At 39.0% G+C, this 22,400-nt stretch overlaps 1 protein-coding gene across 4 annotated transcripts in view; it reads right to left on the bottom strand.

Moving 5' to 3' along the window:
* The window catches only part of slc4a3 (solute carrier family 4 member 3), a 59,134-nt gene that overhangs the window by 23,513 nt on the left and 13,221 nt on the right, over positions 1 to 22,400 (bottom strand). For 2 of the 4 annotated variants that reach the window (XM_044365612.1, XM_044365613.1), the window contains exons 3-6: positions 18,397 to 18,565; positions 16,598 to 16,848; positions 16,258 to 16,436; positions 13,402 to 13,628 (exon numbers count right to left, since the gene is read on the bottom strand). In XM_044365612.1, coding sequence (XP_044221547.1) covers positions 13,402 to 13,628; positions 16,258 to 16,436; positions 16,598 to 16,848; positions 18,397 to 18,565 — 826 coding nt within the window. Of the gene's footprint in view, positions 1 to 4,517; positions 5,289 to 13,401; positions 13,629 to 16,257; positions 16,437 to 16,597; positions 16,849 to 18,396; positions 18,566 to 22,400 lie in introns of those variants that run through there. The other 2 variants (XM_044365614.1, XM_044365615.1) reach the window with 2 other exon arrangements.

Below are 22,400 nucleotides of genomic sequence, written 5' to 3'. Positions count from 1 at the left end.
ACATTGCTAGGTCATGATGTCTAGATTTTAGGAAGCCAATTAGATGAGTAATTGAAACACTAACATAACTAGCAGCATTTTGAAAGCAGTGGCTGTTTTTTAGGACTGTGAAAAAGTAAAACATCCTCTCTGAGTCAGAAAATGTGCTCCATGCTGGGAAATTTAGAAATCAAATGTATATGTCTGTTTAAGTTTCCAGCTGACAGAGGCATATCCAGTAACAGAAAGCTAAAGCTCCTTGACTGAGTGAAAACATATGTTAGCAATGGAAAACTGTTACAGAGAAAGGTGGTTTTGCCCCCAGACATTTGTCAATTCAAAAGAAGTGATTTAATTTTTAATTAATTTAATTTCCTTAACCCCCAAATCATATTTCATTGAATTTAGCTAAATAAGGAGGTCCTTTCACTACAGTGATGACCTGGTCACATTAAAGGTGCAGTGTGTTTAACTTAGTGGCATCTAGTGGAACAGACTTTGCAGAAAAGGAATATAATATTCATAAGTATGTTTTGCTCAGTGTATAATCACCTGAAATTAAGAATCATTGTGTTTTCATTACCTTAGAATGAGCCATTTATATCTACATAGGGAGCAGGTCCTCTTCCATTGAGCCCACCATGTTTCTACAGTAGCCCAGAATGGACAAACCAAACACTGGCTCTAGAGAGGGCCTTTTGTGTTTTTTGGGAGTTTTGTGGCCACCGTAGGTTCTCCTACACGCTTGGAGAGGGAGGGGTATTCAGTTGGTTGCAGTCTGCAACCTCACTGCTAGATGCCACTAAATCCTACACACTGGTCCTTTAAGGCTTGGCTAGTCACTTAAAGGTGCAGTGTGTAGAATTTAGTGGCATCTAGAGGAATGGTCTTGGCAGAAATGGAATACAATATTCATAAGTATGTTTTAATTAGTGTATAATTACTTGAAAATAAGGATCATTGTGTTTTGTTACCTTAGAATGAGCCCCTCATATCTACGTAGGGAGCGGGTCCTCTTCCACAGAGCCCACCATGTTTCTACAGTGGCTCAGAACAAACAAACCAAACACTGGCTCTAGAGAGGGTCTTTCGTGTTTTTTAGGCAAGTTTCACTGTCAGCATAGGTTCTCCTACATGCTTGGAAGGGGAGGGTGGTGGTGGTGGTGGTGGGGGGATATACACTTGGTTGTAATCTGCAACCTCACTGCTCGATGCCACTAAATTGTACACACTAGTCCTTTAATTTGGATACAGGAACTGGGAAAAGCAAAGTAAAAGGCTAAACACCTGTGTGGAAATATGTTTACAGACTGTTCAAAGAAACAAAAGCACAGTTAATGTAAAAAAACGCATCCACCCTCATTCATTGGTTGATGCAGCAGGTATGTATATGTTTTGACTGTCCACCAGCCCAAACACGTATTTTTGACGGGCCAGTGCCCAATGTTCAGTACACCACTGGCCGTAACCTACAGTTGTAAAACGATGGATAAACTGTTTAGAGCGTCACACAACCACCACAAAATGACTCATTTCACTATCAGAATTTGATCCATTTGATCCTATAACATTTGGAAAGTCTAAAAGAGCCACACGATTGACGGCAAAAACGGCCAGCGTGGGAGTGTCGAGCCCGACATGAGATTTTAAAACTCTGTATACTGTGAAATACAGAGAGATTTACCTGGCAGTGATAGGCTTAATCAGCATTGTGTGAATTCGTTTGGCAAGGGCTTTAATGTAGCTTGAATGTCCCGCATGGCAGGTTTAAGATTAGAATTATAGGTAGAGATTAGGTTCTACATGGATAAATGTTATGATAAAGGTAAAGATCAGGGAGCAATTTATAAAGTGACATTTGCATTCAGTCTGGAAATGTTGACCAGTCAGACTAGCAAATTGCTGAATACCATTTCTTACTAAATAAACACTGTCTTTTTTAATCTTCTACATGAGTAGTCTGAGGTCACCAAAGTGGAAGTGAAAGAGAGAGTATATGTGTGTGTGTATTTGTGTGCATAAACTGCAGTCCATTTTGCTGCCTACCTCAGGGGAATAGAGAAATGGAAAGCAGAGAGAAATTTAGAGAGTATTTTATTTTGTAGATTCTCTCAAAGGAAAAGTCAATTCATACAAGATGAATTGCTCTATTTGATTTGGATGAGATGTTTTTTCTCATTATAGGGCAGAGCAAGGACAGGGCAAACTGAGTGAAAAGGAAGGATTATATTCCTCCTACTCCTACTCCTACTCCTCCTCCTCTTTTAATGGTATCTGACTTTTTCTACAGGCTTGTCTACACAGACATTTTTCAGTCATCCTTCTCATGGGCATCTGATGAAACAAATACTCTCTTACAGCCTGTGTAAATATTGTGTAAGGTCTTTAATGTTGATGAGAAGGTACGACACAAAGCATCCCATGCTTAAAATACCAAAATGCTTTACTTGAACCAAGTCTGTTGTGGCTGAGCAAGGAATCCCCATGAATTAACTAGGGCTCTGTACTTTCTTTATTTCTGGAAACGGTAGTCTTACTGTCTTATCTGACTTAATGAGAGGATGTCAGTACACATAACTAAGTATAATGACTTTTATTGTCATCTAGGGCATCCCTGTGTAACCAACTATCTCATTTTGATAATACTGAGTAATGTGCACTTTTGAAATGAGATAAATGCCAAGAACTAATAAAATAATTCCTTCAGTATCAAAAATTATGAGGCATCGTAATTGCTTGCCAGGTACCGTGGTGTCCATATGTCTGATTTTCTGTTTCTTTGTGCTTTTGGCCCGAGTGAAATGCAATTATTATACAAACTTGATTTGCAACATATTTGTAACCAAATAACCTCAAATCTAGCTTCATTTGAGTCCAAAACAAAAAGGAACAAAGGCATTTTTTATACTATAGTGATATTTCCTTTGACGTACTCTGTTCTGCGATCCACACAAGCCTAAGCCCATAAACCATAATTTATGTCATTTTGTGAAATGAATAAGTCTTACTGTCACACAGGACTGGGCTCGTGTACAAAATGAGATGGAATCAGGCTTTATCAGGAGGAAAAGACTGAGACACCCAATTTAGACATTATGTGATGAAGCACTGAATTTATGGGCTAATGTTTGAGGCATGGATAAATTGGACATTGTAATAGAAAGTATTATGCTAAATATATGCATGCATACACAATATAGAAGAGTGATCACAATCTTACTAAATATTAATGTACTGAAGTAATATAATGTAATTATTTTATGGAAAATATAGGCAATTTCAGTCCCATGTGCATCTGCCATTGAAACATCATTATGTTTCAAAGCTTCTTCTACCTTTCATTGGTCATGTGAGTTAACTCTGCTGGCATGTTCAATTTTTTATCTTGATATAGTTAACATTCATGGATCTGTTATAATCTTTGGTCATGAGGGGGTATGGCTACAGTCCAACAGACACCCAAAGCAGGCCTTACAGTTTCTAAAAATGTGGTAAATGGAACTTGCACAGATAAACACAGTCTAGTGGCTCTGTGAGGCTGAGCAATGTTAGGCAAAATGGTACTTTGAGCTACATGCTAATATTAGCATGCTAACATGTTTAAAATGACAATATTAACATGCTGATGTTTAGTTTGATATTCATATCTTAGTGTAGCATGTTAGGATGCCAGCATTTGCTAACTTGCACTGTACACGGTAAATCTGAGGTTGATGGGAATATTTACCACTCTACCAAAGTTTGTGCCAATTAATCTGGATAATTGAAAATTTTGGCACCACATGATTCATCCTTGGGTCTGTTCAAAATTCAGACATGCCATTAACTAAAGAGAGATCTAAAGAGATAGATATTTGGCAGCTGTGACATTATCCCATTGGCTGACCAAGTACAAAAAGGTATTTCAGTGAACAAGCTGAAGTTTGCATGCTGAGTTTACAAGCTCCAACACATTCTCTACAAAATAAATTTACAACATCCAGTATATGTTGTCTGGAACTGCAGGCTGACCACCCTCATTTTTCCTCCATGTACTGGAACCTAGCTTTATCACAGAACTAATGTGCAATGTTTCAAAATCAAAATAGGGATAAAAATAGCAGAAACACACAGTTTGTCAATGAAATGTCTTTCCGCTCTAGCTGTGGTTGAGCCCAAAGCCAAATGGGTTCCACAAGATCAATACAAAAGCAGGAAACAGCAGCAGTCGAGCACTGTGTCAATTCACTCAATAGTGTGGACAACTTAGTTCTCTGTGTGGCCATGAATGTGCCTTACATTGCCATTAGCCTAGCTAGCAGTGGGCCACATAATCAATGGAAACAAGTGAACTCCCATCCATCAATTATCCATGTAAAAACAGAACAAAATGCTCATCCATGTGAATTTGCCCTTGTGTTGTTATGATTGCATCAGAACCTCAGAAGCTTGACATAACTTTCACTCCTGTCAAATGTGCATTGAATGGACAGAAATGAAATGCTACCCAGTCAGAGTAGAGGTGAATCTCCACAGAAACACAACTACAAACTACTTACGGACAGGCTCGAGTGGAGACTCCAGTTGGGTGTGGATTGACTCGAGCAAGTCATAATCATCAAAATCCAAGACAAACTCTTCAAAGTCCTCAAAGCCCTCCACATTGGACAATGAGCTGTGCTGCCTTGGGGTGCCAAAGCCTTTTTGGGCACTGCACCGACGTTCTGGTCCATGGTGATCAATGCAACACTTCTTATCAGAGATCTCATGCCCCTGGTTCTCCAGTCCCTCTATGTCTGTCATCTCCACAGTCGGTACCTCCTCCTATCCTCCTCTCTGCAAATGGACTCACTGCTCATCCAGGGCTCCCGACTCTTGAACTCTGTGCTCGCCCTGCGTTGCTGTTCAGAAGAGCCTGGGTCTTCACTGAGACCACCAGTCTACTTCTATTGTATTGGTGGTGCAAAAGAACCTATGTCCAAACTAAAACTATTTCTCTTTTGGAAACCAGCTCCTAAGTGGCATCTGAAATCCAATGTCTTTGACAGACTAGTGCATGAGGCAACCAAGAAAAGAAATAACCAGTGGTCAGAGTCCAAATTCTACATGAAGCAAAAAACAAGCACAAAAAAGAAAAATATTTTTCAGATAATTCGTCAAAATATTGACCTCCCAGTCCAAAACTATAAATCACAAGTATAGGAACAAGATCCTCAATGTTACAAAAACTTTTGCCTAAAATATAAACAAAATGCAAAGTTGGAGCTACAGGCAGGCAGAAGCCCCCCTTGTGGCTCCACAGTCAGAGAGGTGCAGAAAACAAAGCAACATTCACTTTAACCGCAAATCCACAAAGAAGTATTGACAAGCGATGGTCTACTTTGTTGGACCTGTCTGTCAGCTGAATGGAAGTGCCGCCCTTTTTTAATGATGTCCACAGCCCATTGATCTTTGTGGTGGTTGGAAAAGCCGGATGGAGTGGATCAGAGGAGAAGAGTTGATGTCTTTCGTTTCCATAGTGTTGCCATCACTTTCCAACCTGCTGATGTGTATGAGGGTAAAGGTCAAGTTCCAAAGGGTGACGTCTTCACTGAACCGCATTAAACTAAAACTAGACATACTGCTTTGCGGTTGCATGCCTCCACCTACCAGTCAAGTTGCAGTTTATCCATGTCTGTCCAGACTCATAGACTGTCCAGACTTTGACGGAATTTAATAAGAGGTATTCAGTGTATTTCCCTTGTATGTGTTCAAATACTTTGCCAATAAAGCTGATTCTGATAGAAGACAAATCTGTAGTCATGACAGTAGACAATGCTTCAGATATGGTTGTTGCTGCAAAGAAGCTACAAATTCTAAAATGTGGAGGCGTCACACACATCTTCAACCTTGCAGCACACAAGATCTATACAATCACCACAGTTTCAAGGTTGACACCCAAGATTAGTGTCACCAATTCTGTGTCCAACCAAATGTGAAATATTGTGACAATCTCCCCTTCTGTTTCCTGAGTTATGGCATTGAATAATGCCCAGAAAAGTGTTTTTGCAGAATATTACGATGTCACAGTGAAGTTGACCTTTGACCTTTTGGATATAAAATGTCATCACTTTATCATTTTATCCTATTAGACATTTGTGTGAAACTTTGTCATAATTACTGTATGAATTCCTGAGTTATGGCCAAAAACATGTTTTGTGAGGTCACAGTGACTTTGACCTTTGACCACCAAATTCTAATCATTTCATCCTTGAGTCCAAGTGGATGTTTGTGCCAGATGTAATGAAATTCCCTCCTGGCGTTCCTGAGATATCGTGTTCACGAGATTGGGATGGACAAGAGGTCACACTGACCTTGACCTTTGACCACCAAAATCTAATCAGTTCATCCTTGAGTCCAAGTGGATGTTTGTGCCAAATTTGAATATAGTACCTCAAGGCGTTCATGAGATATCGTGTTCACAAGAATGGGACTGATGGATGGACATACAGACACGTCTGAATGGACGGATAACCCGAAAACATAGTGCCTCTGACCATGGCTGTCACTGGCACAGAGGCATAAAAAACACTCTTACCGTTGTGGTATATACTCTTATAGACCACAAAAACACATGCAGAAATATACACTAAGAATTCTAGTACACAAATACCACTACTAGACCCGACTGATAAAAACAATGAAATAACACCTAAGAATCAGCTCCGTCTGTCTGCTTAGTGAGATATCATGGTGCTAATTATCAGATTGAGCTGCACCATTTCTGTCCCTGAGTCTCCATGGAAACCATGCATCCCCTGAGGTGTTGTGGTCTGACTCGTCTACAACAGGTGCACTAATCTGAGCTAAGCAAGGCCCACTCTAAAATGTATTCAGCATGCTTGAATACTCTGTGTGTGTGTGTGTGTGTGTGTGTGTGTGTGTGTGTGTGTGTGTGTTTGTCCGCATTTGTATACATGCTTACTTGTGTGTCTGTACATATGGTATAACCGTTTGTTGGAAAACAAGGAGGCCATTTTTGCTATTGCTTAATGTATTGTTGATATGAAAAGACAGCTTATCTGACCTCACATTGTTGACAACTCTACACTGTAGCTGCTTGAACTAATGTAATACTAATTTCAGACAGCAGATGCATTTATGTCACAGAATGCATGTTCAACTTGGACCCATTCACATGAAACAGCTGTTACAAACTCATTGCATAGAATTGCACAGATTTACAGTACTGAATACTTGTTCAATTTTTTCATTACCTCTGAACATACAGTAGAAGTCAGTTTTACTAAACTTAAATAGACAAAAATTAAATTCATTCAAAAACTGTTTAGTTATATTTACTGACAAGAGCTGCCCGTTAGGCTTGGGTTCCAGTCATGCATATTTTTTCACTAGTAAAGCAGTTTATGATGATCATGCACAACACTGCCTAACTATTAAAGCATTTCACTAACAAGACCACGCCATTTGTATAGTATACATGAAATAGTTTATTTGGTTTGACAGTTGAATGATGGTATTGTATAGTGGGATGATTGAGGGTTGAGGGGCGGAATGACATGGGTCGAGTGTGAGGGGATGAATGGGGATCATGAAGCATTGTAATAAGCGTGGAACGTCGAGGAACCCGGAGAGCGAGACTCAGGGTGGGGGCACATCTCGATGACTTTCGGCTTCATTATCCCCCTGTGGTTCCTGTATTCAGAGAGAAGAAGAAGGTGGTTTGGGGGACAGGTAAGGACTGAGACAAACGAGAGAGAAAGGGGTTAGGCACACCTATATAGGTAGACACAGGTGATTGAATTGGGGTCGAGTTGAGAGGCGTGGTCTTGTTCCTGAACCTTAGTTATAATAACAAAGCCATACCATTTGTACAGAATACACGAAATAGTTTATTTGGTTTGAGAGTTGGATGAAGGTCATGTATGGTGGGATGATTGAGGGTCAAGGGGAGGAATGAAGGGGGTTGAGTGCAAGGGAATGAATGAGGTGGCTGTGAATGTAGCTGTGGTAAGCTTGAGTTGACCATTGGCCGAGAATTTTGATTGTGTGGTCTAAGATTCCTTGTCTGGATGCTTTGGATGGGTTGGACAGGACTCATATATATATGTATGTGCGTGGAAGAAAAATACAGGGGGAGAGATGCTGAGCTGGTCAGTCTTGCTTCATGCAAGATTAAATATGAGGGTGTTTGGGGGTGGATGGAAATATTGGAGAGGCTCGCGTGCCGTGACTGGTCGTAGGTGGAAGTGGTAGCAATGAAGCATCGCAAAAACCATAGAACGCTAGGAGAGACAGTGATTCAAGGGATGGGTCAGTGAAAGGGGATAGGTAACCTGCGCGAAGGGTTTGGATGCAACGGATGAGGAGATCTGCTGTCAGGGGTAAGCGTTTTGGTTGGAGACAAGATTCTGCTTTTCATTGGCCTTTGAATAGCATATTGATGTGAAGGTGAGAAATGGAAGGGGCAGTGTGATAAAGAAGTTAATCCCATTGATGTACGGGACTTTTTAGACCGCTCATGCCCCCAAAGAAGTGCCCCGATGATGACATGGTACAGTTCATAGAGAGTAGAGGAGGAAGGGTGGGGACAGGTGACCGAGCGGAGGCAAACCACCTACTACTGTGGCAACCATTAAATCCGAAGGAAGGCGCTGCATTGGAGTGCAGCTGGATGTCAGACTGGGTGATGCGGTCATCATGGAAAATTAAAAGCTATTCCGTGAGGAAAGGGAATTATGCTGTGGTCTCAGCTGCAGTCTCAGCTCCATTTTACAGGTGTTATCTGGTACACTGTAACCATGGAAAAGCCATTTGGAAGGGAATGAATGACCCTGTGGGACTATGCAAATGGTGCAATTCAGTTGTCCGAGGTCACAGTGCCTGGTGCATCCGAGGGTGGGGGGGTAGGTCAAAAGACAGGTAGATTTGGGAAGAGTTGGATGAGGGTCAGGTGGTCTAGTTCTTGAACCTTAGTTATAATAAGTTCATTTGCTAAAAAGTTAGTTGTCACATTCAGAATCAGCAGTAATCCTGGTTTAAATGTGACCTTGCAGATTTGTGTTTAGATCAAAACTTCAGTAGGAGCAGTGATGTATGCTATAGAAATACCACAATGTTCCAAACAGAAATTCATTATAAGGGCTTTTGCACTGTTTTTTAATTTTGAAAGTTTTAAGTGATTTATTTGATTAACTACTTGCAACTGGACCTTCAGTGCACTGCATTGTATGCACTGGCTAATGTTACTGGCATACAAAACATTGATAGCCTGGAAAAAACATACCTTTTGACTTGCAAGTCACATCTCAAAGACTTGAGACTTGAATTGACTTCGATTGTTGCTTTAGTCATAATAATTTGATGTTGTAGAGAAGTATAAAGAACCAAGTTTTTAGGGGCTAAACTTCAGGCTATAACATTAGACAGCAGCTTATTGAAATCGCAGGTTGTGCAATTTGAAATTTACAAACTGAATTTTGAATTAAAAAAAATGTCAGACAAAAACCTCAACTCACATTATGACTTATCACCTAATAAACAATACTTATATATTGCATTAGAAAATTAACTATACCAGAATGGAGCAGAGGGCTATACAGTGGTCATATAAATGGCCTGTCAATGTCAAGCATCACTCTCTACAAATCCGATAGCCTGTTTTGAGTGACTCTGGTGGCCCTGTTTTCTGTTTCTAAACAGTCAATGATTACTTTGCTCTGATAAAGCAGGAAAGGCCAGAGGCAGGGTTGCTGTTGAAGGGGAATCGACTGTAGCCTCCGTTAATTAATGCCCCTGGTTGCTGGGAGAGAGAGTTTTTCTCCAGCAACAATAGGTTTTGCATCCCCATCTCTCTCTCTCTCCTTGTCTCTCCTTTCATTCATTTTATCTATTGTTTACTCTTTTCTTTCTATTCAGTCAAAACATTTAACTCTACATTTGGTCCCCTGGTAGGTCAACAACTATGGCCTCTCCCCTGTAATAATACTGTATTAAAGTAGCCATTTGGTAAGCTGTTTCTTGAAGAAGATAGGAGGAAGTGAGCTCAGTGTGCCTGACATTTACTGCTCTTAATTGTGCTACAGATTTTCTAATTAACATGTTCAACTGCAGTGAGTCTAAAATTAAAATGGGTTGTAATGCACGGTATTGCTATGATGAACAGTGTTGGAACAATATCTGATTTATAAATATATATGCAAGTATTCTGGTCTTTTCTGCTTTTTATATGAGGCAACCTAAATGTGATTATCATTTAAAGGAATTCCTAGTAGATACTTTTAACCTCTCTGTCCTCCATCCTTTGTGTTATTTTGTTTTGGAAGTATTTTTGGAGCTGTGTGGGAAGGCTTCATGAGACACAAATGTGTGGGACGCCAAGGCACAGGAAAGCAGTGAGAAAATTTGTCATTGGTCAGCACCAGAGCAGGAAGGGAGTAAATAAATGTTGCAACATAATTTTCAAGTATTTCAAAGAGGGAGGAATAACGATAATTTGTAACCATGTTTACCAAAAATTACTGTTCAAATCTTGTTGACATAAAATTTACATGAAGATATCTAGCTAATTCAGGTAGCTTCTCTTGATCTAATGAGTAGGTCATGGAATACTTCAGACGAAGGGCTTCTTGTACAGTATTGGTCACTGTTTTTCAGAATTTGACATTTCAAGAAATACAAATTAACATAATATAGTGTAAACCCACAGTTATGTTAGTTTCAAGTCCAGGTCTGTTTCATTAACTTGTGATTTCTGTGGTTAGAAATATTTTTGTACAGGTTCATTGTGTCTTTTTTGTTTGTCTGTTTGTTTGTTTGTTTTCTAGTGACATTACTTACAGTTACAAATATATATATTAAAACTGAAACCACATTTCTCTTGCTCCATTAACATGACAAGATAATGGATTTGTTCTGTAACAGTATACAGTATGCACAAAAAGCATAAGCAAACTTCAAAAGCCAGTATACTTTCTTCTTAATTCATTTAAAGAGCTTTATTTGAGTTATTTTCCTCTTTCTGAGGCTAGCAAAAAGGAGATAATGACCAAAGAGTTGCAGCAGCTGAGTCATAAAAGGAAACGATAAGTGGCACTTGATTTGAAAAAAATAAAGCTGTCAGAAAAATGCTGACAGAGGCTGAAAAAAGTCATGAAAGCTGACATGTTTAATTTATAACATTCAAGATAGCCAACAGCTGACTGAGCCTACCATTAATGTGCTTTATAGGCAGACTTCAGAAGTATGTAGCAGTACTCTGCATTACCAGCAGAGTGTGCTGAACCCTAACTTTCACCAACATTGTAGAAATACATAATCTGTTTAATTCCATAAAAACAAAGTATTCATCCAGCCCTAAATGAATATGCAGATGAAAATACCAAATATCACAATAAATTGGGCCTACTGTATAACTAAACATTTGTATTTAAATCAAATCAGCACAAGTGTTCCTGTCTTCCACAACACCACAGTTAAGATGACATCAAGGGATTACAATCCTGGTCTTTCCTTTATTGTCTCTTTAGAAGGGAAATGCACACAACAAAGAGTCTTTAGTCAAAGCCATGTATATTCACACCAGAGTGCCAAAGTCATTACAAGACTTATGAATTCTGTTTGGTTAGATGAAATGTCTTTAACAACATTTTTGACAAATCCACAGTCTGTCTTCATCTTTCTGTCTCTCAACTACTCATTTACTTAGATGTAATACATATCATCTGGTAAATATCATCTCATATTTCAGTCATTCCCTTAGTGAATAGCATTAAAGCAGAATTAAAATACTGGTGGAAAATCAATCAACAATAAAGTAAATAAACTAAAATTAAAAATTGGATGCAAGCCTTTTAAATCACCAGTATAAATACACAGACTGCACAACCCTTGAACATAAAAACACATTTCATGCATGACTGCATGAACTGTTACATTGACTCGGCAGTTATATCATAAATATCCTAGCAACCACATCAGGTGCAATCATGGAAGTCTGATAGAAAATTGCCATAGTCACTGGCTGAAACAGTATGTAACAACCACGCTCGAAAAAGACACATAACTAAGATCCCCCCACAATGTTGCTGTGGTGTGGGTGAAAAGTAAAACTGAGTCACCTCAGAAGATACAAACTGCCACAGATGAAATCATCTCCCATTCCCCTGCTCCAAAGCCTTATTATCCAGATAGCAATGAAAAAATTTGATGGTAATTCTTCAGGCTACTGATAACCTTAAAATGACTCAGCCATGTCACCACTTTGTTGGACAAAACAAGCTACAAACAAACATTATATGTGCAAACAGAGAAAAACAACAACAACCATCATCTCTGCAAATAACTTCTATGTTCCACACAGGATTATGTAACCATTTTACTGCATGATTCAACTGCTGTCTTATGGTGTCTTATGATATATTTTGATACCTGCATTGTATTGAAAGGTGTTAGGTGGGTGCTCAATGTTAAAATGCTCACAATGAAAATGCTAATATGCTGATGTTCAGCAGGTATACTGTTTGTTCACCATTTCAGGTTAGCGTGTTAGCAAGCTAACATTTGCTAATTAGCACTAAACACAAAGTGCAGCCGAGAATGGTGGGAATGTCATTAGTTTTGCAAGTATTTGGCCATAAAACAAAGTATTGGACATATAAAAATGTTCACCAAATGATGATGGTGCTAAATGAAAACTATTGCAGTTCATCCTGAAGGGGATATCAATGTGTGTATAAAAATTCTTGGCAATCCATCCAATAGTTCCAACATTTCATGCAAAACCACAAATGTCAATCTCATGGTGGCGCTGGAGGAGGAAAGGTCAGGGGATCAACAGGATGCATTGTCTGGGAACCATGAACATCAGCAAAATTTGGTGCCAACCCAGCTAGCAGATGCTGATATATTTTACAAGATAAATGGAAATTTTGACCTGCTGGTGGCGCTACAGCAAATGTCTGGGGATCACTGAAGTCGTTAGGATGTATCCTCTTAACACCATGGATATCTGTACCATATTCAAAGGTACTCCATCCACTAGTTGCTATGTTACATTGTAGCTTGTGAAGATTCTGCCTAGGAAAGCTACACAAGTGAATTGTTGCTTTGTCTTGTTAGCTCTTTAAATAAATGACAAATCTGTCAAAGTAACCCCAGCATCTACAATTTTAGCCATATTTTTGATCTCCTATGTTTACAACAAGACAGTGAGTAGTTCACTTACAAGTTATTATTCAAATAAAATCAGTAAGATAAATTACATCTGCAGTAAAATGATGAGCTGTTTGTCAAAAGAAACAGGAATAAACCATGTCCTCTGAATTCTCTTTTGATGACCATGTTGTATTTTGCTTAGAAACACAATCAGCTCTTCTATCCTCCAACACGGCGGAAAGAAAATGTGCTACAGCACCCAAGAGCCCTCAATTATATCTCCCTTACTTTTCATGTCATCCAGGTCGGCACTGGCCAACATCTGGGCCTCAGCCTCATCAGTTGGAACCTGCTGATAGATGGCCGTCTCCAGAGCAGTCATGCTGCCAATGCAGATCCGCTCCCGCAGATCATAGTTGCTCCGCTGGGCGCCTGCCAGACGATGGTGGATGGGCTTCCTGCGGAACCAGCCGCGAGTCGCAGTCACACTTGAGGGATCTGATCCTGGGGAAACACTGACAAAGAAAGAAAATGGTTATTGGTAAGAATAATTTAAAAATTATCAAATGTTGCCATAGTGACCTCTACATTGTATGACATTTGGAAATAACTTTGACTGTCACCTCTTTTTAATGTTTTCTTTATGCACATTATTTAGTGATATGAAGTAATGATTAATGTTTATACTTTACTTAGGTTTGAACAGTACTGATGTATTCTACAAACCAATCTTACAGTATTTTGTTGTATACTTTATGATGAGTTATTCGTGTATTATAATATCAAAATTTAGATAAATGATAATTCCACCTGTATTTAATATATTCTTCAAACTGAACAAGATTTAAATGTTGTTGCTGACTGGATATACTCTGTGTTGTGCCTTTTGGTTGTATTGCTGTCTTTTCACCACCAGAGGGCTTCATAACACAGCAACTGACGTGAACCTCCTCACACAGCAACACATGACATCAGCGCGGTGGTGTTTCCCTGTCTTTTCCAAAGCCGGACTCAGCAGAGACAAATACCTGAATCACCATGGAGCCCCTGACCTCCCAGCAGCAAACTTCATAAATTATTCAAAGCATCACCAAATAATTCATATTCTGATGGTTATGCATGTTTGCTGGGCAGATGGGCCCTCTAATATCTGAGGATTCGGATGGAGCCATTAGTAGATCATAATTGCCTTTAGAACTGTACACATGGGTTATCAGTGTTGGTTTGTTTGATGCTGTTGCTATTCGCAATGAAACATTTAAGTAGATATATTTGCAAACTACTGTCGGCTCTTTCCTGTTTTATGCTGTTTGTATGCTTTGTCACTCAGATTGATGCTTTTTTTAAAAAAAAAATATAGATACATTTGACGCAGAGGGTCAGTTCCAAATTTAGAAAGCAAAATATTTAATATCAATTAAATCATTTTTGATCCAGCTTTTTTATCTGTGTATTCCCTGTCTTATGCCATGACCAAAAAAATACTCATTTCTGACTGGCAGGCAGGAGGCTGTTAAATTTGGATAACAGCTCACGGCAGACGATGCTCTTGTGAGTTAAACCAGCCTACAGTGAACCAGTCCACACGGCATATTAAACTGCAGGTGATTGCAGGGGTAACCATAGCAATGTACGTGTTTCATACTGCATTATCAGTTAACTCTTTCTGGAGACATGGAACTACAGTAATAATACAATAAGTACAACCTCTAAAACTGCAAATGAAATTTAATATCTTTTGACTGATGAAGAGGTCCAACAGGGGCTTCTCATCCATGGAGAGAGTGTCTTGTCGCATCTATTCTGTGCTGTCTTTAGTTCTTCCAAGAGCCGTTTTACCTCCGTCTCCAATGTGGTAGTCAAATTTGAGACATTAGTGACCGCTGACTCCAAGTCTGTGATCATCTCAGTGTTTATTTCACGTGTTTTTTTGAGCGATCGCAGGGGGACACTCATCTCTGAGGGAATCTAATTCCATCCGAAACATCTGAGACACAGCTTCAATTTAGGTACCAATTGCAGTGCATGAGTCTGCTTTAATGGGAACTATCTCAGAGCGCAGGCCTCAAATGGCCTCGAGTACAGTCGTGTCCTCTTCCTCGGACATATCGTCTGGTGAGGATGCTACTGACTTCTGACTTCACATAGGAACAACCAAATAAAATTATAACAAATAAAAAGCAGAATTGAGTTAAATTCACATATCTTTTAAAAGTGTTATCAGGAGCAACATGTCAGTTGTACATTGCTTCATCTGAAGTTTGCTGTCTCTGACATGAGAAGCACCTGATTTAGCTGCATATTGCTGGAAGATGCATGGAGTACCCCTTTCTACTGAAATATGCGTATATGTATGGATCACAATGAATTATGAGACTATTGTAACATAAAAAGAAGTCACTCATAGTAAAAAATCAACAGAGAAATATCACCTAACTCTGTAGTTCCCCTTAGCTCTACAGTACAGAGCATTTTGACATCTTCCAGGTCACAGTTTTGGTTTTATGGCCCAAAACTTAACTTCATTCTTACTGCTCTAATCAAACTCATTCCCAGCCACAGTAGGCAGCTGTTTTCAGTGACAAAGCTCTGATAAGTCCAACTACCCAAAGAACAAGTTGATGCATTTAAAGCATGAAGTGGTTGAGGATAAAACAATATAGCCATCTATGTCTGCTATAGCAATAGGCCTTTTACATAGAAGACTGAAAAGCACAGGTGTTACTAACAACAATAACGATGGCTCTGCTTTTTCCTGATGTATGTGGCCATGGTATAAGCATGATAATATACTGTGGGGCATTGTGCTTTATTGCTTATCTATAGTGACATTTATTACTATATATTCTCTATATATTCTCCCATTCTGACTTTTTGCGAATTCTACTGCATGGACAGTTTAAGCCCTATAGATCATCAGTACACAAACGCAGCCTGCACAGGTGGCTGTAATGTATTTAGGTCAATCATTCTATGCTCCAAAACATTTTCATGGTAAATTAACTCGATTATGTAATCCTAAAGTCTGTCCCAAATCCCCTCATTTAAAAGAAAGTGTCACAATATCTACAAGTACCACTCCTAGGATGTACCACAGCAGTCTTTAGTACAAACAGAATAACCTGAGATGCTGTAAGAACGTACCTGTTGCAAGCCGCATCTTCTCCATCCACCTCCTCATGGTGTCTAGGGGCAGCATGATGAACCACCCTCTTTATCAGAGTTGGTGTGGATTTCCCCGACAAGAGATGTTCTTCCTTTTCCATATGGAAGGTAGTGAGTGGAAGGGGTTCCTCCAAGTCCTCTTGGCTCCCCAAACTAAACTAAGAGGAAGAGGAAGATCAGTGAGAGGGGTGGAATATGGTGACATGTAGAGTGAAAAAACAGGGACACACAAAATAAATCGGAAAGAGAAAAGAGCCTGCGTTAGTTTTTTATTACATTGATTTTGCAGAAATCCCATGGCTCTTCAGTCTTATTTTACCTGTGGTTGGATATCAGGTAGCTCTGTGGGTGTGGCAGCCACCTCATATGTGTCTTTCTCAGACTCTGCTTCTTCTTCATCTACCTCGTGGATAGTAGGCGTAACCTCAGAGGGGGGCAGAGAGGTCTTTTTTTTCTTCCGTTTCTTTTTGCGCTTTCTGTCTGTGCTGTGAACCCTCTTGCGTAAACGCTGTGGCAGGGGCAGGTGGGTGGACAGGGGGTGATGTGTGTGGTGAAATGTGTGTCTGTGATCTGTTTTAAAAAAAAAAAAAAAGAAAGAAGAAAGAATGTCAAAAACACAGCAGGGTATGCATTGTTGAATCTATGTCTATTGACTACTGTCACACAAAATGTCATGTTTTGTCGCTCTGTACTGCATATGTTGTCTTGCTATGGAAGTAATTGATATTTCCGTGAACAGAGGACACAGTATTGTCCTTGGTGGATTAAGTGCTATTGATATAAACCTGTACTGATGCTGAAAATGGCAAGTCATGAGCTCTCCTCAGGTTGAGCAGCATCATTAGAGGAGGTGATTCTGAGCTACTTCACACAATTCAGCCTGTCTGGAATGCTGCTGGCCTTATTATCGATTTTTCACAAAACACTGTGTGAAGACTGTTTTCAAACTGGAATTTCGTCTATGCAATCTGAGATGTAACACAGAAGCATTTCAACCAAGACTAACTGTAACCCTCTTTAAGAAATTACAACATCTGTATACCTACAGCACATTTATTTAAGTTCATTCTTTGATTTTTCAACACACACTTGGTTAATTTCTCAGAGGAGCTGCTCCCACCTCCTAATCCCCTATTAAACACTTGAAAGATACAAGATAAACAAAAGCTTTGCATTTTAATTAACGTGCGATAAAGGAGATATGGACCGTTTAATAAATACCAAAAGGAAGCAGCACTATCTAATCTCTCTAAAACTAATCTACCGATTTATTTTACATACATAGAATCTAATGCCCTGCTCTAAATATGATCTCTCATTATAATACGAGTCAAACTTTGAATTTGAAGCATGTGTACAACCACTTATACAATAGACCTTTCCCTACAATGTTTTCATGTCTTCTAGTACATCATCAACTGGCGAGAACTGACTTTTTGCCTGGGACATATAGTTTTAGCTTCACTGTTTTGGCATTATATAATGTATGTAGCCATCGTGCGCACACTTATGACCCTTTTACATGGTTGTAGTTTGGAAGGCGTCAGCTAAAGACGCAGTTAGCATAAATTAACAAACTAGCTTCAACTAGATTTCAGCTGGCAGTCAATGGTTGTTGGCTGTCTGCATAGCAACAGTAATGGGGGCAGGATTTACACAGTGTCAAGTGTCAATTTAAAAAGGAATAAAAGTATTAAACTGCACTATTTCGTACGAGTATTAGGGCCACACTGAAGGAAAACAATTCTGAGATTTTGAGAATAAAGTCATAATACTATAAGAATAAAGTTGTAATTCTATGAGAAAAAGTAGTGATATCATGAGATTAAGTCATAATTCTACCAGAAAACTTTATTAGAAAAAGGCTTATTATGAGAGTTGTCAAGAGTTATTACCTATGACAGCGTATTAGGGCCACACTAACAGAAAAAAAAAAAATCTGAGCATTTCACACTAAACTTCTCATAAGTAGAATAATGAAAACAAATGCATTCTTACTCTGAGTAAAAATGTTAATCAATACTCTGTACTGGGATTACAAAACAGTTTATAAGTGACACTTACATCTTGTTAATTGTATAATATACTGTATAATATGTATCTAGTAGCTTTGCTTACACTCAAAGTCTTTCTCTGTGTAGTGTCGGCCCATACGGTCTCCACTGGTGGAAGCAGAGTCACTGAAGATGTCTCCAAAGCGCTCCACAGACAGTGCTTTCTCCCAGTTCTCCTCTTCCTCCTCTTCTTCCCGTTCATCCTCTGATCCTTCCTCATCTTCCACCTCCACCTTAACCCGGAGAAGGGTAAAGATAGAATAAAACACGTCAGCACTTTCCATTTTTCGGAGTAGACAGAGAATCAAAAAAGATTCAACAAAATCAAGAATAAGCTTGAAGAAAATAATGACAAGAAATAAGAAAAATAAGTATAATTTATATTGATATCTTCACTTGTGGCCAGTCCTGTCACAAGCAGTTTCAGTTTAAGAAATCTATAAGGAACTTTGATGAATAACACTCGCTGTTGAATAGGAATACGAATGGGGCAAATGTTCAAGCAGAAAGCAATCACCACTGCCATGAATTTTGGAACTTAATGATTACATGAATTGTGCTACTCTGATTGCTGCATTGTACGTATTAGCCAAGTAGGTAATCCAATCAGACATTCCTTTGGAACAACACAGCTTGGCTCTGATGTCAGAAATGGCAGACACACAAGGAGCGGATTCATGCTTAACAGTACAAAGAAATGCGAATTCAGGATGAACAACAGCAGTTCTAACACCAATTCTATTGTGAAACTGTCTCAACACACTGCATGTACATGAGAATGCATGTGAGGAAGCAACTAGTTGAAATTGTGGATTGGAACGGTCTGCTGCTAACAAAGGTTTTAATTGTTCTCACCCACATTGAAGCCAAAACCCACCACAGTCGGCCCCAAATGGATATACATTACTCACTGTAAGACTTCAAACTGTCTTTGTTTTGTATTTATTTGCAGGAGAAAACAATTCTGTGTCAGTAGAATAAGCATGCAGTCTCTGTATAGCCTCCATGTCATGTAGGGAGGACATCAAATCAATACAACAAAGTGCTAAGCAGCAAATAACTAATGCACTTGGCAGCCCCTGGAGACGATGGAGGCCGAAGGGAGTGTTCCACCAGAGGCATTTGGTGCCTCTGATAGGTCAAATCACTGGGACAAGCCGCTTACTCCGCACCAGATTGGTGCTGGCATGGTAAGCACTCTGGCTACTGCTCTGAGGTCTCAGATTTCGCTGTTCCAGGGCTCCATTACCTCCTAATTACCAGTGGGATGAAGGGACAGGATACGTTTAATGACCTGAGCTACCTATTTACACGGGGCCAAGGCAGATGAAGCCAGACAGAATATAAAAGGGAGAATTTTCAATTGAGTGTGCAGTAAAAGCCTTGTTTTCACTGGACAGCCGATTCAATTTTATCCATTACTATTTAAGGTGTTCTATAATCCTGCAAACCAAACCAATTCTTAGTTTAATTTCAACGTCTCCTCCCTGCCTTGCTCTGGTAAACACTGTTCATCATTGCAAGAATTTAATAGTCCTGATTTAATGCAAGAGGGAAAATACTCTCAGCTGAGGTTTACAGTAAAGGGACTCCTTCTAAACCTGGTTTTGCTATGCTCAAGCTTCACCGGTGCAAAAGACTCAAAACTCTTTCATGTCAGCTTTGAAGTCAGGTAGGGTGGAGTAACACAGGAGGAGGGCAACTCCAACCCTGGTGGTGGAGGCACTGTGTGAATAGGAATAGGGTGAGAGACAATGAAGTACAGTGATTTCAAAGGTTCATATGCTGAACCTTTGCATTCACACACACAGAACATCCACCATGTCTGGTGGGAAATTTTAGTTTTAGACAAAAAAAAACTGCTTCAGACTCTCTCTGTAATTTTCAGAAACTAGCAATCATGCCCACTTCCACCAACGAGTGGCCAGATGTGATGAGGTGAGAAATTACGCAGGGTTTGAACTTCTTTGTCTTGCTTTCATTTTTTACACAATTATTTATGTCATATTTCATGTGTACAACCAAATTTGACACTCTGAACTCCTTCAAGGATAGAATGTCCAAAAGTGTGTGTCTTTATTTCCATTTGTATGATTCATTGTGTATCTTTCCTCCATGACTGCAGGCTTTTCATTCCTGTCTTTGGGTGCAAAGCACAGTCATGATAAAAACAACACGTAGCAGGAACTACTGACACCTTTAGACTATAAGACTATACAACTGAACTAGTTGTATTGAAAATATAAAAATAATTATAATAGTTCTATAATTAAATGTGGAAATATATACTGGTTATGGTCACTCTGAAAACCTTGTTGGTTATTATTTCAAACCATTGCATTTGAAGCATTTCAAAAAGTCAATGTTATGATTTTTTTTTCTTCCCTAGCTCTTATATTTTTATATTCCATTTTCAGTCTGCTATGTTGCCGACATGGAGATTGAAATCTCCTAAAATGAACATTGTAATAATGAATGTTGGATAAGAGTCCTCATCTCTGAGTGTTAGTACTGTGGGTTACCATCAACATCAAACACAATGATATTTGACGCACGAAAATTTAACCCATCTACTCTGCGACTGGTTCGGCCACTTCTGATCAATTATGAGGAGAGAAGGCTTCAATTAAATCATCCTGACTATATGTGCCAAGCTGCACTTCAGTTAAAATCATGCGGTCTAACCTTTCTTCATTAACTCGCCAACTTCCACTGCGACATTAATATTTCATATTTAATGGAACGCTGAGCCAAATGGATGCATTAAAATATTTATCAGCTGCTGACTAATATGGAGAAAGGTGTATGTGTTTGCCTTGTTCTTTAGGATCAAATGACCTCACACTGGCACTCAGGAAAAAAAGTAAACCTGTGGCTTTATGGGTCACTTTGGGGCCACGATTGTGCCAGACATTATTATTACGGATAAATTTACAAAGTGGGTTAGGATTTACATTGAAATTGAATATTAGAGGGTTAAGGATTTTAATAAGTTAAGGTTTAACCACAATTTAGGCAATTAAAATAATTTTGGTTAATGTACCGAGTAAGATTTTACCAAGAAAAATGTTCCCTGAAACAGAGGAAACCATTTTCCATTCATTGAGTATTTAACCTGGATAGTTAAAAGCTGAACACAAATGTAACATATACTCCTCTCAGCCTGCAGACCAAGTGGCCAGTGCCCGGTAATTAATCTCCCCGAGTATCCACAAAACCTTATTTACTATTCTATATAAAATTATACCAAAAAAATAATGCTGTAAATAGGAAGAGTGTATAAAATCATGTCAATTTCGGACAGAATTTTCCAGCCTGGTCTTAAAAACATTTCTCCATAGCTCTTGTAGTGGTCAAAAACTGCACAGGAAGCACAAGCAAATTGACAAAACACAAACAAATGAAGATCAGCTTCACTCAGAATTCCCATTTAAAATTTTGCTTTTATTGATATCTTAAATATTCCTCTACATAGACACACACAAGTCTTCCTGATAATGTAACAACATATTATGGCCACCGGTTTTAATTATTTCAGCTTTGTCTCTGAAATCATGTGTTGGATGGCTCTAAATACTGCAATACTCATGAGCCTCAGCTGCCGTTCTATAGAGGAGAGGCCATTCAGAGATGCTAGTAGTGAGCTGTAGTGAATTCAAAACGCTTGGTTGTTGCAGATTTGGACAGAACACATTGCCTTGGCACTGACCCAGAATCTGGAAGTAAATTAAGTTGTAGTAAACAATGTATTCTGGATTTTCACTTACGAAATGTAAATCAACATGATGAAGTTTCCTGGAAGTTTCCTGAGAGCACTAAAAACTGACAAATATGTCGACTACTCATCATGATATCCATTAGTGTCAGCTTTCTAATAATTACTAGAGAGTCCCTCACATTAATCTATTGTGTTGTAACTATGTGTTCTGTATTTGCAGTGTGTTTCATTGTGACACACGTGTATATGTTGTCATGCTAATTTGCCTGTTTTATCTTAATCTGCATTGTTTTTTTCTAAATGTGTTTTGCTTATTGCTAATCCTACCGAGGGAGGAAAGTTTCTCTGTG

This window comes from Thunnus albacares, chromosome 11 (assembly GCF_914725855.1).
Source record: "Thunnus albacares chromosome 11, fThuAlb1.1, whole genome shotgun sequence".
Classification (NCBI taxonomy): Eukaryota; Metazoa; Chordata; class Actinopteri; order Scombriformes; family Scombridae; genus Thunnus; species Thunnus albacares.
Note: the sequence above shows the minus strand (reverse complement) of the source record. Positions and strands in the feature narration are given on the sequence as shown.